Source organism: Anopheles nili, chromosome 2 (genome assembly GCF_943737925.1).
Source record: "Anopheles nili chromosome 2, idAnoNiliSN_F5_01, whole genome shotgun sequence".
In the NCBI taxonomy this organism is placed as follows: domain Eukaryota; kingdom Metazoa; phylum Arthropoda; class Insecta; order Diptera; family Culicidae; genus Anopheles; species Anopheles nili.
Genome location: NC_071291.1, coordinates 66,685,718 through 66,700,920, shown reverse-complemented (window position 1 = coordinate 66,700,920; position 15,203 = coordinate 66,685,718). Strand labels below are relative to the sequence as shown.

The 15,203-nt window shown below is 46.2% G+C and overlaps 5 protein-coding genes across 5 annotated transcripts; 4 read left to right on the top strand and 1 right to left on the bottom strand.

Moving 5' to 3' along the window:
- Positions 1-370: 370 nt before the first annotated feature.
- LOC128720277 (probable cGMP 3',5'-cyclic phosphodiesterase subunit delta) lies at positions 371-1,027 on the top strand. The gene is made up of 3 exons (XM_053813939.1): positions 371-423; positions 514-700; positions 812-1,027. The coding sequence occupies exons 1-3, from the start codon at positions 371-373 to the stop codon at positions 1,025-1,027; spliced, it is 456 nt and encodes a 151-aa protein (XP_053669914.1).
- Positions 1,028-1,920: 893 nt separating this feature from the next.
- LOC128731016 (uncharacterized protein DDB_G0284459) lies at positions 1,921-3,457 on the top strand. The gene is made up of 2 exons (XM_053824110.1): positions 1,921-2,981; positions 3,054-3,457. Exons 1-2 carry the CDS (start codon positions 1,921-1,923, stop codon positions 3,400-3,402), a joined length of 1,410 nt encoding a protein of 469 aa, XP_053680085.1. The 3' UTR covers positions 3,403-3,457.
- A 1,849-nt stretch (positions 3,458-5,306) lies between these two features.
- Positions 5,307-8,928, bottom strand: LOC128728664 (zinc finger protein 572-like). Its single transcript, XM_053822301.1, has 4 exons — positions 8,888-8,928; positions 7,246-7,492; positions 5,475-7,172; positions 5,307-5,402 (listed from the first exon to the last, which is right to left on the bottom strand). The coding sequence occupies exons 1-4, from the start codon at positions 8,926-8,928 to the stop codon at positions 5,370-5,372; spliced, it is 2,019 nt and encodes a 672-aa protein (XP_053678276.1). The 3' UTR covers positions 5,307-5,369.
- Positions 8,929-9,871: 943 nt separating this feature from the next.
- On the top strand, positions 9,872-11,333 carry LOC128730699 (BAG domain-containing protein Samui). The gene is made up of 2 exons (XM_053823776.1): positions 9,872-10,063; positions 10,191-11,333. The coding sequence occupies exon 2, from the start codon at positions 10,228-10,230 to the stop codon at positions 11,239-11,241; it is 1,014 nt and encodes a 337-aa protein (XP_053679751.1). The 5' UTR covers positions 9,872-10,063; positions 10,191-10,227; the 3' UTR covers positions 11,242-11,333.
- Positions 11,334-12,655: 1,322 nt separating this feature from the next.
- On the top strand, positions 12,656-13,086 carry LOC128731775 (DNA-directed RNA polymerases I, II, and III subunit RPABC5). The gene is made up of 2 exons (XM_053824916.1): positions 12,656-12,850; positions 12,925-13,086. Exons 1-2 carry the CDS (start codon positions 12,756-12,758, stop codon positions 13,031-13,033), a joined length of 204 nt encoding a protein of 67 aa, XP_053680891.1. The 5' UTR covers positions 12,656-12,755; the 3' UTR covers positions 13,034-13,086.
- Positions 13,087-15,203: the final 2,117 nt, after the last annotated feature.

Here is a 15,203-nt window from a genome sequence, read left to right as displayed (position 1 = left end):
GAGGTGTATATATTATGTAAAAAAATTAAGCATTTTAAAAAATATTTGATATTTTTACGCATATATGTAAACTTTTTCATGGTTTATTTTACATAAAATATGAGCTTTTACTTTGATAATTGCTACACGATTATAAAATCTAAATAATTTATTGATAAAAAGTATGTGAATTTTGAATAAACTTGCATAATAATAGCCTCGACGAGCCAATGTAAAACGATGAGCTTACCCTCTATAATAAATCGCAAATAAGCCAAAAGTCAATCGTAGTGAGCTGTCATTTGGTCGTAGCAGACAAATTATTTGTTTATCGTGAAGTGAAGCTCAAAACGAAGTATTCGGCTATTCAACATCAGGAATCACCTTCGACATGGGAACGGACGATCTCAGTAAGGGAGAAAACATCCTCAAAGGATTTCAAATGTAAGTCATGGAAATCATGCATGAATTGCATGCATGTTGCGCAGCATCTTGACGGAGGTACAGGTATAATGTTTGCGTTTTATCTTACAGCAATTGGATGATACTGCGTGATGCGGATACGGGCAAGATCATCTGGCAAGAAAACAAGGATTTTTCCTGCCCCGACGTGGAGCATGAAGCGAAAGTTCCGGTAAAAATACTCAGCTTGCGTGCCGTCTCACGCGAAATCAACTTCAGTACCGTCGAAGCGATGGAAAACTTTCGTCTTGATCAAAAGGTAGGTGACCTAGAGGAGGGACGGCACACGCAGGGTCTCACTGGTCGTTGAAGTTAATTTATCGATTAATTAATTGCCCTTTCGTGCGCATCTTTTTCACTACCCCCCAAGGTACTGTTTAAAGGGCGCATCATGGAGGAATGGTTTTTCGAGATGGGATGGGTCAGTCCCAACACCACCAATACCTGGCAATCGACAATTGAGGCAGCCCCCGAGTCGCAGATGATGCCAGCTAAGGTACTAAACGGTAACGTGACCATCGAAACAAGCTTTTACGATGGTGAAACGCTAATCAGTAAATCGGTTGTTCGATTATATTACATCTGAATGGGTGAAGAAGCGCGTCAATCAAACAAACAGCATATTGCAACGCAAGTTCAAAGTTTTTTCAACGAATGCTCCTCTTCTCCTATCATTTTGCTTCAATTCAAACCTACCTAGTTTCAGAGGGACCACATGTTCAAAACGGAACGTTAAGGGTAAAATCAAATCGGCTAATGCAACCGCTCGTTATTGAGCGAGTTTGTGGCACATTCATCTCACCTCTTGCTATTATTTACCACCTAGCCTTAGTTTGACTGTAATAGTTAATAGAACAATGGAAAAAAGTGTTTCGTTTAGGACGCGATAACACAGAAATGGTAGATAGAACTCTAAATGAACTACAACTGCATAGCGAAAGGCCATTGTAACAATGTAGCTGCAGCACGGACCACATATGGGACACCTTCATTTGTGCCGTAAGAGAATGCACGCCAAGGCGTCTTTATTACTAAATCATGTTCGATATAAGGTTAAGTAATCACAGGATAGTGCACCGTTTATGCATAAGTAGATTTTTATATAAGCATAAGATACGCTGAACTGCCTGCTTAGGTTCAGCTTCAAAGAAAGCTGTGTCGTTTATTTTACACTATATTAGATACATGTCACCAAATGTACTTAAGTAAATGATTGATTGATTATGTTATATATTATAGAAATTTCCGAAAAGTAGCAGGTACATTATTATGTACGATAGATAATCAAGTCTCACATGAGTTCAAAATTGTGGCGCAGTGAGAGCGGTATAAGGCCACAGTTGATCTGAAAGTCTGTCAGATTTTTCGTAGACACCCTGTGTCTGTGCTGTCAAAATTGGTTTGTCTATAAACAAAACAGCGGTACGCCGGAAAATATTCCTTTCGTGTTTCTTAGTGCTTAAATTACCTCACAAAAGCATGACTCTCCCTGAGGCGCTTTTAAAGCGCCTTGCCAAACGCGGTATTATACCAGAGGCTAATCAGAAGTCTGGTTCGGGTGGTGTGAACGAAAACTCATCCCTCAAGCCATCGACGACTGCGGCGGCGGATACGGATTCCGATCGAGAACGTGACCGCGAGTCCGATAACTCATCTGACCGCGACTCGGATGATGGTGGAAACGATGACGACACGGACGATGATCGTCGCGAGCCGGAAGCCGTCAATGAGGAAATCATTGCGGAGGATTACGACGAGTATGATCAGGCCAACCCGGACACATTCGAGTACGCGTCAAAGAAGAAAAGCAATCCCGCACTCGATTGGACAGAAAAGATGAAGCAAAAGATGACCAAACGGTACGGCTACCAGTCGGTGGACGGATGCCAGAACAAGTACAACATTCATCATCTCTGCTCCATGTACTGCGTGCAGAGATATGGCGAGGTCGAGTTCGAGATCGAAAAGGAGTACGAAAAGCGAGTGAAACGGCTGCTGGAGCGATATCCGCTGCCGAAGACATGGCGCAAAGAGTACGACATTGGTTGTAAGGCATTTTACTTCTACAACAAAGATACCCACATCGTTTCCTGGCTGCCCCCGACGCATCCAGATGCGAAGCTTACGAAGAGCGCAAAGTTGCTTCGCCGGGAGCTAATGGAAGAGCAAAAACAAAAGGACGCAGCCAAAGAGGCCGTCCCACCGACGGTCGTTGTCGAAAGCTATCCACCATTGGCAGCGTCTATGTCCAAGCCCTTGATCGGACCGTCGAACACAAGCTCACAAAACCCACCGGTGGGAATGGAAAATCTCAAACCACCCATCGTCAATCCTCCAAAACGACCCCACAAACCGCTGCCGAGCGGTGGCAGGGATGATGAAAAGCGTCCTCGTACGTCTGCTTTAGGGAATGACGTTGGTAATGGAGGAGAACTGGGCGAAACGGACCGAGATCGAGAATATCGTGATCGGAACCGCGAGAGACGCGATCGTGATCGTGAACGTAGAGATCGTGACCGTAGTCCAGGACGCGGTGACGAGTAAGTAGCTAAACAGCGATGGCATTGAACCCCTGATTCCCTAACAAACATGATTTTTGATTTCTTTTACAGTAATCGCTTCGGGACACGAGATCGCGATCGAAACCGGGATCGCGATCGTGATCACCATCACCGGGATCGACGGCCGCCACGTGGTCCACCGAAGTCAGCTCCGCTTGATCCGATGGATCCGGCCGCCTACTCGGATATCCCACGCGGCACTTGGTCGGCGGGACTGGAAGCTACAAACGCGGCCAATTCCAAGAAGGAAAAGGACGAACGTAAAAAGCCACAGCAGAAGCCAGCGAACGATGGCGCAGAAGGCGACGAAGGAGAGGATGAAGAGGGCGCACATGAGGTGCTTAAGATTTCAGCCGTAAAAGAATTCCATCAGGAAGAGGAGGGTGACGACGAGGATTAGAAGAGGAATACGATTAACCGACGCAATACTTGTGGAGTGCATAAATAACCTTATAATATCCTACGATTTTCGTACCATTTATTGAAACGACGCTCTGAAGTGGAAGTTAAGCTTTTCCTGTTTCGCTTTCCAACGCGGACAAGGATAACGACATCGAGGTGTATGAGTGGTCTGGCATTGTATGAAATCTATCTAGTTCCATTAGCGGATCCTTAGAAAGCAGTTGCACGCAAGTTTGCGTACGACAATGAGAAATATGCTTTTCATTCTCGTGTTTCAAACTAAAATCCCTATGGTAAGATTCGCGTTTTCGTGGTGCATTTGAACTGTATTGAAATCGGATCGATACCTTTGCTATCATTTATACCTTAACGTAACGAAAAAATCGCAGCAAATGAAAGAAACATACGTTTCATCTTTTAACTCATGTCGCACCACCTAACGGTTGCCTTTGCTTCTTACAGAAACTCCCGCACTGTGCCAATCTGATTGGTTCTGCCTCCCACGTGGGGAAGGAACATGCTGCGAACAGCGGTAGTTCTACACTTACTAGCTACTTAACTTGCGCCCGATCCAGGCGCTTGCACACTGTTATGGCAACTTGTTCCCAACTCTCGCTTTCTCTTCGGGCAGCACATTTGCCGCATCGCTTTCCACATTCCAACCGCTCCCGGTTTGTGCAAAAAGATCAGACGCCGCCACGGTTGTGCGTTTGATTTGTGATTTATGTCAACGAAACGCGCACGCCTTTTCCTACCCTTATTGTCCGACAAAAGTGTTTTGCCCGTCAATCAACCGACCGTGGTAACATCCCATTCGATAAACGGAAAAAAAAATACGATCCGACTATCTCATATTGCTGGTCCAGTGCACCCACATCATGAGTAAAATAAACTAACATCAACAAATATACTTTCTATGCGCACCGTCTCGTGACGCTTCTTCGTTGCACGAAATATTGCATAGCGGAAACATTCCAACTGAGAAAAAAACGTAACCTATCGAAAGACACATTCGATTTGCGATGTAAAACTAAATTATTGCTCTATACTCCCCTCCGCTATTCCTATCGTTTTGTTCCCTTTTTGTAACGTTTACCGGAAGGAGCATCGGAAACGGAAAATCATTCCACTTGATGATGCTGCACTGTGAAACTAACCTTCTTTTCTCTTACCGCATACTTTTCCTACTACGTGCTAAGGTACATCCTTGCTAAAAGGAGGGAAAAGCGCGATCATCGCACTTCGCGGACGTACATCTCCCGATGGAGCGAGGCTTAACATGCTAGGGCGAGATTGATTGCATTTGTAAACATCTATTTGCTAACCATAGAAGCACCGGAGCTGCGCGTCTTTTACCCAACCTAGGTGGTGGGTGGTTGTTTCCACCGACACAGCTAACAGCGGGCGTATTAAGGAAACGTACGAATATTGCAAAACTTATAAATGGTAGGTTAAAGATGAATGAAAAATACGAGGAAAAAAAACAATATAACATCTGGAAGGCCACGCTGTGATGATATTACACCTAAATCGACTAACGTATTATACGCGCCCTCCAAAGCCGGATTAACGATCGCGAAAAACCAGCGTCAGACCAAAGGAGGGGCTATTCAAGGAAGCACTATGCTATAACGCCGCCGGCTCATTTAATGAGCTGCAGGCAACCTAAAGCAAAAAAAGGAAACCTTATCGCTACGTAACAAAAGCACCGTATGTGGTAAGTCGTAAAGGATACACGCCTGGGGAGAAAGGCGAAAAATAGAGATATTCTCTAAAAAAATGGCCCACGGAGATCTGTGGGTGTAGTACTGGTTTGAAATCTTTCAGCGCGATCCGCTCCAATATGGACGAACCGAACACGGAGTGGGCTGCTCTATGGCATCCTTTTGCAGGACAAACAGGTGTATGTGTGTGGTTTGGCACATTTTGTGTGGCTCGGTCCGGAGCTCACTCCGGAGAGCTCGTTTAGGTGGCACCGCCGTTCTTCGTGTGGAGCAGCTAAAAATGGGACAGTGGAAAATCAGCGATTGTAGCAAACCATTGCAATGACGCTGAAAGGATCCGCCTTACCATGTGCATCACAAGGATTTCCTTCGTTTTGAAGGAGATCGGACAGACTTTGCACTTGAATGGCTTATCGTTGTCGTGCTCAGCGTAGATGTGCGCTTTCAGGTTGTTCAGGTGGACAAACGTTTTCGAGCAGCTTTCACACGTGTACGTTTTCGGACCGATGGAGTTAGCTTCACTTTCTTCGATCTGCTGTAGCAGCTCCCGGTGCACGACAGGCGCACCGGTTCCGTTTAACTGTTGCGATCCTGCACCCTGTTGCTGTTCATCGTCATCGATCAGTATGACATCCTGTTGTTGCGGTACTACCGGAACGGGTGGTGCTTGTTTCGGTGGACGTCCGACGCGACCATTCGTGCGGGTACGTGTCCTTGTCGTGGGCGTAGTGATCGATGTGACGGTACGAATTGCCGACTGTCGTCTGGTCCTTGGAAGTGTCACCGCACCTTTCCCCAGCTGTTCATCAGAACCCGAGCTTGGCGTAGGACTTCTCGAGAGTACATTATCCATGTGCACGACGTCTCCGTACGGGGTCTGCTTAATAATGGCCGGAGTTCCTGCGTCTGCACCACTCGCACCTCCACCGGCACTAGTGTCGTTATTCCGCGGATGATACCGCATCCTGTGCGCCTTAAAATCGAGGTACGAGCTAAACAGCTCACCCTGGCACCGATCGCACCGATAGACGCCATTCACCGAATGCATCTCGATCACGTGGTTCTCCAGTCGCGTCGGCAGGCTGTATGTTCTGTAGCAGATATCGCACTCATAGCGCTGGGACGAATGTGCCTTCAAGTGGTGCTGTTGGCATTTGCGCAGCTTTACGAACGTTTTCGAGCACTTGCCACACCGGTAGAGCACTTTCGCGTGGTTTTTCATGTGCCGATCGTAGTTGTGCTCGTACTTGAAGCTCGTCTTGCAGTGTTTACACACAAATGGTCGATCATAACGGCCACGAGATCCAGCTAGTGCTCCTGCGGTCGATGCACCCGGCACTACCGCCGAACCCGCAACAGCCGCTGGCCCTTCCTCAACGTACTCCTCCGGAAGATGATCCTCGACGGTGGTGCATTCGATTTCTGTTTGATTTTCGAAACCCTGCGGCACGTAGTTCCCAGCCGGACACGGATACGCTCCATCACCACCAGCCGGAATGGCGTACGTATCCGGCCCGACGGTGTAATAAATCTCATGCCCCTCCGCGGAAGGATCTTCCAGCTCGGGGCTAGCACCTCTCCGCACGATCGCACCCGCCGTAATGTACTCCGTCATCGTACCGTCCTCAGCAAGGTACTGGATCTTCGTACCGGCCCGTTCACCAAACTCGTCGTGTCCGTCCGAGATGATGATTTCGTTTCCCGCACTATCCGTTCCAAACGGTGCGATCTCCTCGTCCATGGTTTCCCGTTCGCCATGTTCGCCGTTGTGACGATCGCTTCCCGCGAGATCGATAAATTCTTCCTCCTTTTTAACTCTCGCCAAACGCGAACCCGTTGGCTCATTCTTCCGATCTTCTTCGTCCTTTTGCTCCTGCTTGCAGGCATAGCCTTCCTCCTCGGCTGCGTCCGCTTTCAGCTCGTAATACTTTAGCTTCAGTATCTCGTTGTTGTCGATACACTGCCTCCGGAAGAGGGAAAACTCATCCAGCCTGGCCAGACAATCGATGCACACGCCCGTGGGGAAGTCAGTCGCGTAAGTTATCTACAACAACAAAGAAGGATCAAATGAGCCACCAGTGGCACACGAACGAGCGTTTCGCTGCACCCTCACTCACCTCCACGGTGGTTAGCTCGAGGATCTTCTGCTGCAGGATTTCGTCCGGCGTATCCTGCGCGTAGTAAACGGGTTGCAAATGACCGCCTTGCCCTTCTGATAAACACAATCGGCACACGTTCATGTTGAGCGCGTAGATCGTTTTCGTGCGATGGTGTTGCTGCTGCTGACGGTTCTCATCTTCCCCAGGATCACCTTCACCAGTGTCCTCGCGAACGTCGGCACCACCGGTACCAACACGGGTGTCACTGTAACGGTAGCGGATGCTCGAATTTTAAGCAAAGTTCAACAACAACCAAACGGCGATACCGGCCCACATTGGAGCGTATTACATTCGAGCGAACCGCGTGAAGCTGTATTTCGAAACAGGAACTCTCCACGCGGGCCGTCGGGATGCTGGGATGAGACTGGCGTGAGGTATGCAGGGGTGCAGGGACAAAAAGGGAAGAAAAACGAGAGCACGCTGCACACATGCACGCGTAAAAGCGCTCCTGCCCAACACCAACCCAATTCCTGGCCCGTTCGCAACACTGGTCCCTCCCTGGTCTGCCGCGCTGACGCTCGACCGGGGGATAGTCAATAAATAAATATACAGAGAGTGAACACGAAACAACGAAAACACGAAACAAAAAAAATAGCGCGAAAGAAAACCAGTTTCTTTGCTTTCTACGCCTCCCCGCGGGTTCCGTGTCGTCCGTCGTCCCTTTTGGCGGCCCTTTCGTGCCGTGGAGGAACCAACGCATACAACCGCAATCGGTCGCCCGTGTGGGGTTGCAGTGCAAGGGAAGGAGACGACCCACACACATACACACACACAAGCAGCGGCCGCCCTACAGCCGTGCCCGTGAGGTTGGCCGCCCTTTTTCTTTTGCAATTTTAGTGCAAGGAAGCAAAACGTACACCCTCCTCAGCGTACCTGCGCGCCTGTCTCTTGCCTCCTCTTATTCCACACTTTAGTTTGTGGGACAAAACCCGCGCGGCACCCCGCCACACATTCCTTGTGCACCCATCACACCCTCCATCCCCCCCCCTACCACGCCCGCTTACGCTCTCTTTCGCTCTTTCTGGCGCGCGCGGAAACGGTCGCGAATACATTTATTGCATCTTCGCGCGCACCGGACGGATGTGTGCGAGTGGCCGAGAGTGGTGTTGTGTTTTGTTATATCGCCAAGACGTGCTCCTCGCGATCATCATCATCATCATCAGCGGGCATCATCGCACATCAGCAATTCAATCTCCCGATGCACTCTTGTGCTTTGGGGTTCACTTTCTTGATGGTTCCTGTTTTTGCACTCGGAGGATGCGCCATATTCGGTTCACCTCGGCGTACTTTTGCGAGTCTTTTCCTTTCACACACCACACGGTAACTTTTGCATTATCGAGTGCCACGGTGTTGTCCTTTCGCTTGTGCACCCGAACGGGACACGCTGTTGGTATACCATTTTTGGAAAACCTATCACGACAATCGTTCGGGATGTTGTTTCACAAAATTGTTCCTCCTATTGTTTCATAATTGAACAGAAATTCTACCGCTAGATGTTGCTGATCCTCACGAGCCGTAATCCACTTTTTGTCGTCGTTCGAAAAAAAATCCTTGAGATGCTGCTTTTTTCCCACTCGTTCGTGTGCCACTTTATACTTACTTTCTTGATTCCTCCTTTGCGGACCGACTTTCAACGTCCATCGTTGAAATCGGTTCCTGAAGAAACGCAGCTTCACGGGGGCTAAATTCACAAACACTTCACTTCTGTGTTCACCACACCTCGGCTTGTTTACTAGGATTCGGCCCTGTTGCGTTTGGTTTCCGTTCGACTATCATTATTTGCCCACTCTTCTTTCTATTCTCTCTTTTCCTTCCCTTTTACGGATAGGAGACTCTGGTTTTAATGTTTCACGGCATCGAGGAAGACGATTACTGCCGGCTTTACAAAACAACTTATGGAGGAGGATGCCATTGATGATTTTGTTTTTTAGTAGTAAGTTTGCTTGAATTTTTACAAAGTTGTGCGTGTTAGTATTCCTGTTTTCTGGCGAATTCTGCTTTGTATATTATATTTCGTACTGTCAAGCCGAAGTGTCGGGTTGGGCTACCACCGGCTGGGTTGACAGTTTACCAAATGCTGAAAAGAAACGTTAGACAGTTTCTTCGTCACTGTGCGGAGAATTTACATAGTATTCTTGATTACAGATTCACTAAAGAGTTCAGTTCAAGATTTATTACTTGTGTTGAAAATTGTTTTCAGGCGACATGTGTTTAATAGCTGATGGTGATGTAATCGAAATGAAGTCAAACCTTCTAGTATGAAGACAATGGATTTTGATTGCATCAAAATGCATTGAATGCTTTCAAATCAAACCATTCAATTGTTTGTACTGTGTATTTAATTATGTAATCAAATTAGGCTGTTATTGTCAAGTCAAAACAGTGCGCTACATCCAGCAGGATCGTTGTTGTCCTGCCCAGCTGTACCGCGCTCTTGATGCCAGACAATCAGCTGTCAAAATCTTCTCTAATAAAACACACACGAATCGCAGCTGCAAAAACTGCAAGGAAAAAATTGATTTTCGCATTATTCAATCAACTAAGTGCGGGTGCTAAGTGGACAGAGAGCAAGAGGGCAGTGAAATAAGGCGTGTGAACAATTCGCACAAGTGCCCGGAACCGACAGAAACCAGGAAAACGAACCTGGGGAAGATTCGCCAACGTTCTAGAACAAATCGCATTGGTTTTCGTTGGGCAGAGAAGGAGAGCAAGTGTATGACAAATAGCGCAACCCAGAGCAAGTGACAGAGCTTTCTTACGCACTTTGCACGACACGGTGAGGAAAATTGACGGTGCTGCAGAGTGCGATATTGTGCCGAGTGTGTTGGCGGAAGCAGCTAATTTCCTGTTGCGGTCGATCAGATCAGCTAATAACGATAGGGGTGTGTTCTTATTTTCCGCAGTTTCCTACGCAGAAAGTAAGCACCAAAAGCTGTCAGCATGTCATCACAACAGGAGCAACCACAGCAGCCTACTGTGCGACACATTCCGATTTTCGTTGAAGGACGATCGGAACCGCTAGTAAATAAAGCACCAGAATCGCAACCGTCGCAGTCATCGCATCCTTCCCAGCCACCGAGCGGCATGGAGAATCCTAACATGGAGTTCCCGAAAGCAAACGAGAATGACCTATTCGATCGTCACTTTAAGCGCGGTGACAACTTCAAAAGTATTTTTGACCAAGCGCGCGACATCCCGGTGCGGTCCTTCGTGAGCTCTACCTTCATGCCGATGTCGAGTGGTTTCAAGCGGGAACCGTCACCGGGTGCCAGTCGAACATCGCCTTTTTCCGATGCAGCCAGCTATAAGCGATCGGACACAGACCCGCAGAGTGCTCATATGCCCCGCGGATCGTCGATGCCGAGGCAAACACCGTCACCTCCGAATGCGAGCCAAACGCAACCTAAGCAGCCTCAGCAGGCGGCTCCCCAGCAGCAGCAACAGCAACCTCAACAGGAGCACGTGGAAGCGCAAGCGGTGGGGCAAGATCACCCGGACTGCCGTCCAAAGATGCCGCTCAAGGACGATCCGATAATGAAGATTCAGAAGATACAGAAAGACGTCCTTGCCATTTTCGATCAGGTGGAGCTGTTCAAGGGCGGAAAGGATGGCAAGAAAGACAAAACGTACATGTACTTGGACGAGATGTTGACGCAAAACCTGTTGAAGCTGGACTCGATTGATGCCGAAGATCAGCCACAAATTAAGTCCGCACGGAAGGAGGCGATCAAAAGCATAAACACCTGCATTGCGGTGCTGGAGGCGAAGGCGGAGGCCGGTGCTAGTGGGAGTACCAACGCCAGTTCCAGCTCGATAGGTAAAACGAGCAGTACCAACGGTATGGAGCCAAACGGCATCGTGGGGGATGGGAAATCTGCCTCGAACACGTCAATTTCCCGTACGTCATCTAACTCTAGTCATCAGCAGCAACCTAATTTAGAATCGAATCAATAATGGAACGAAAAGTGTCCCGATACTCGTTTCCTACCAGTGCGCGACTGCCGGTGCTCTGTGCAGCTGAAAATGGTGAGAGATTGTCTATGTTACCCTCCATTGAAAGCATTGAACGACGTGATATTATTATTGCCGTCGTGTTATGCAGCTTAGAATCGAAATCTCTGTGGTTTAATTTTGGGATTTGCGTATACTAAGTCGACTGTCCCTTTCTACATATGCTCTAAATTGTTAAATTTCAAGTGGCAAGCCGTGCTTGAAAGTTACTTCCATAGCCACCCGATGAGGCTCGTACAGAAGCTACCAGCTTTTCTGATCATTATTATTTTGTTTATTTATTCACTAGTGCGATTTTTACGAATGATTTGTATTAATCATTGCCGATTCCTGCAAGAAGACCGAACTAAACGAAAACTTGGTTTCAAAGCCCGTAATGATGGCAAAATGTTGAACGCTCTTGCATGGAGAAGGCATAATTTTTTTGTTCGAATGTATATTCTTTACCGTTCCATTTTTGTTAAGCAGTAAGCAGAAGAGTATGCGACATCAAGACGAGTCAAGCATGTATTAACTTACACTCTTTAAGCGATTCAGAGCGCACGAAGGGCGAGAAGAGTTTTGTTAGAGAAGAATTAAACAAGTGGCAGCGAATAATGTGAACATAGATTTGAAGCAATATGTATTTTTTATTGTTTAGTTATTCTAATAATTATTTTACAGTAAATTTAATCAGAAAACATTTCAAGATAAACAGTAGCAGGCGAGAAGAGAGAGCGAGAGAGATATGCGAGGACAAAGAACCAGAATAAGTTCGGTAGGAACCGAGAAAAACCACATCGGTAACAACGATAATGAATTAACAATTGGAATGGTAGCTCTTAATGCGTGCCCGTCCTAGAGTTTGCTATGATTGCGCAGTGATTAGGGCGAGCGTGGAGTAAACTTTCATATAGGGGTAAGGAAGTAACTTAACCATTAACCTAAAATAACTTTGAACCGTAATTTAAATAAAAAAAAACTCACAAGTTTTGTTTATATAGACAATAAAAATAGTGCATCATCCGTTCGCCAAAACATCTCCGCGGATCTACTAGACCGATACAAACCGCAAGCGATGTTGTGCGCCGTTGAACGCTTTCCCGTTGATTATTTACGCTTTTACACGCTGTGCCATCTTCAGGCTATGAAGATATTAAATAAAGCTACACAAAATGGTAATTTTGAACTTTTTTAACGTTAGCATTTGTTGTAGTAATTCCGAATAGAATCTGTATACCATCTTAGTGAAAAATTTAACATCCGTGTTTTAAATTTAAAAAAGTTCCGTTACTTTGGCAACACTGCCACGTTTTGACGTTTCATGCGCAACCCATAACCAAACAAGAGAACACCGCACGGCGTTGTTTACCGCGAGGACGCGTTTTTGTGCGGATAGATCATCTGTTCATAGTCGAAACTATCCTTACGTTCGCTGTTTTTACATAAAGGATCAAGTTCACACGCCCCTACACACGATGATTATCCCGGTGCGCTGTTTCACTTGTGGCAAGGTGATAGGAAACAAATGGGAAGCTTATTTAGGTTTGCTTCAGGCGGAGTACACCGAAGGGTAAGTACACTTATGCTCGTTTATTTCGGATAACGAATTGACTTACAATACCAGTCAACTTCCTCTACACCCAGTGACGCGTTGGACGCACTTGGACTTAAAAGGTACTGCTGCAGGCGGATGCTGCTTGGACACGTGGATCTGATTGAGAAGTTACTAAACTACGCACCCCTTGAGAAATAAAAAGACTAACTCGATGCCTAGTGTAAGAACTTTTATTAGCAGTTCAATACTTCCTGCTATGTAAATAAATGTGTCAGACGTAAATAAAATGTGTCAGTGTGTCAATTCCCTTTTTTTGCCTTTTTTCTGATTTGCAACGACTCATCTTCCGACGATAGGTCTATCAAGGATGAGGAAATGACCATCCTGATCGGTTCCGCATCTTTCTTGTTAGCGATATTCTCTTGACTGATACTACAGCTTCGTCGTAAGGATTTTTCTGATGATGAACGCGGTGAGGACCTTGTGCGATTTTGCGAGATTCTACAACGCCTTTTAGTTTTGGTAGCTGGCGGTTCGATTGCATTGGACTCCGGTGTAGTCATTCCGGTCGTTATCGCGAGACCATTTGAACTGTTTTTAGTGCTGCTAGAGGATGATAGTTTGGTGCAGTATTTATCATTGCCAACAACATATGGCATGATATCCTTATACTTATCTTGAAAAGCACAGCGATGAACTACACCAATTGAAGTCTGGCAATAGCGACAGCAGAGAGCACATTGTCCGGATCGATGAGTGTCATACTCATTCTTGGCTTTGAACGTTTTGTAGCAACGGTCGCACAAATACGTCAGCGGATGCGCATCATCTCGCCCAAACGATACGCATATGGGTCGCAGTGACTCCAAATACAAATCATTCCTACAATCCATTATAACCGGTACTAACTGCTGCACTCGCATTCCTCTAGAAGGTTTTTCCGCAACGCTACGCTGTCCGGTTGTTGCTTCTACATTAGACGTTGCTGGAGTATTTTCTTCGACTGTATTCGTTTCGTCATCACCATCGAGCACAATTGTTTCCGCCGGGTCATCACCATCGAGCACAATTGTTTCCGCCGGGTCATCGCCATCGAGCACAATTGTTTTCGCCGCGTCAGCGTTTTCCGTTGGCACTGAAGCTTCCTCTGGCTGAGGGCACTCTTCCGCTGTTATTGAAGCGGCCCTTGCGAGCGGAGGTTTGGGTGGAGATACGAGGGTGCTTGGTTCGATACTTGGAAGGTCGTCAGTTTGAATGATTTTCTCTGTCGATGAACTAGCTTCGTTTGGATCGATGTTTGTGTGTGCAGCTTCCGGATTCGGAACTAAAAATGACATTTATTGGGATTACATTTCGCCTTCAACAAATTCGCTCCTATTATATTTACCTCTGTTTGCATTCATTTGCGAGAGCAGTGCCAGCTGGTTCATCTTAAAGCACTTCCTAAAAGACAGTTTCCGCACGTAGTGATTGTAAGTTTTTATCGACTTGTTGTAACACGCAAAGCATATATGCTTGGTGTATTTGTCATTTTGCTGTATCTGGAAAAAATGAACAGATAATTAAACACTTCCTAGGGAGTTATTGTTACTCTAGAACACTTACACTTAAGTTGTACACTTCGTTGACCAACTTGCGTATATCGTCAAACTTTTTCATGTCTAAGCTGGTCGCTTTGTCAACCTCTCCCAAGCACAACCGACATTCGACATTTTGTCTGTTTTCTTCTACGATCGGTTGACTAGCTATTTGTGTGCAGTTTTCCTGGGCCATGGCACCACGACTTAAACTCACCCACGGTACTTAGCTAAATCGGTACACGCTTTCACAACCCAAACAATTCGAGAAAAAACATGTAGTAGCATCCCACATCAGCCCGCGAAATAGTTTGAAAATTTTGACTTGTCCTTTTCACAACGAATTGGCACCTACGAATGACAGCAGCTAGTTTATTATCCGGGAGCTCGCCGGGTTCCATTATCCGGGAATGGCAAAAATGGCTGCTCTTTTGAACAGTTTCTTTTTGAAATTTATTTCTTACCCACCATCCATTGGAGCACTAATGCTCATGATAAATAACGTATTTAGTAACGTATTCTGATTTTTTAACCTAAATTTCAAACCCCAATAACAGAAGTTATTGTATTAGAACTAGAAGAAAAAATGTAAATACAAAGTGATTTAGCAAAATCTGACTTTTGATATTTTTTGGTCGTCCCATAAAAAAGCTTTTACTTATGACCTATCTAACCAAAACTCTGAGATCAACAAGTATTTGTATGTGAAAAGAAACTGTAAACCTTCCAGCATACTTCACGAACAATTTCATTACGTATTGGTTATTTGATAATAAAAACATGTCTCAACT

Bases quoted from the DNA above. Each gene is read 5' to 3' on its own strand.
- LOC128720277 (XM_053813939.1), top strand. From the start codon at position 371: ATGGGAACGGACGATCTCAGTAAGGGAGAAAACATCCTCAAAGGATTT. The intron at 424-513 runs GTAAGTCATGGA...TTTATCTTACAG, and splicing joins ATCCTCAAAGGATTTCAAAT to CAATTGGATGATACTGCGTG. The intron at 701-811 runs GTAGGTGACCTA...CTACCCCCCAAG, and splicing joins ACTTTCGTCTTGATCAAAAG to GTACTGTTTAAAGGGCGCAT.
- LOC128731016 (XM_053824110.1), top strand. From the start codon at position 1,921: ATGACTCTCCCTGAGGCGCTTTTAAAGCGCCTTGCCAAACGCGGTATT. The intron at 2,982-3,053 runs GTAAGTAGCTAA...TTTCTTTTACAG, and splicing joins AGTCCAGGACGCGGTGACGA to TAATCGCTTCGGGACACGAG.
- LOC128728664 (XM_053822301.1), bottom strand. From the start codon at position 8,928: ATGGACGTTGAAAGTCGGTCCGCAAAGGAGGAATCAAGAAA. The intron at 7,493-8,887 runs GTAAGTATAAAG...CTACCGTTACAG, and splicing joins GCAAAGGAGGAATCAAGAAA to TGACACCCGTGTTGGTACCG. The intron at 5,403-5,474 runs GTAAGGCGGATC...TCCCATTTTTAG, and splicing joins AAATCCTTGTGATGCACATG to CTGCTCCACACGAAGAACGG.
- LOC128730699 (XM_053823776.1), top strand. From the start codon at position 10,228: ATGTCATCACAACAGGAGCAACCACAGCAGCCTACTGTGCGACACATT.
- LOC128731775 (XM_053824916.1), top strand. From the start codon at position 12,756: ATGATTATCCCGGTGCGCTGTTTCACTTGTGGCAAGGTGATAGGAAAC. The intron at 12,851-12,924 runs GTAAGTACACTT...CTCTACACCCAG, and splicing joins CAGGCGGAGTACACCGAAGG to TGACGCGTTGGACGCACTTG.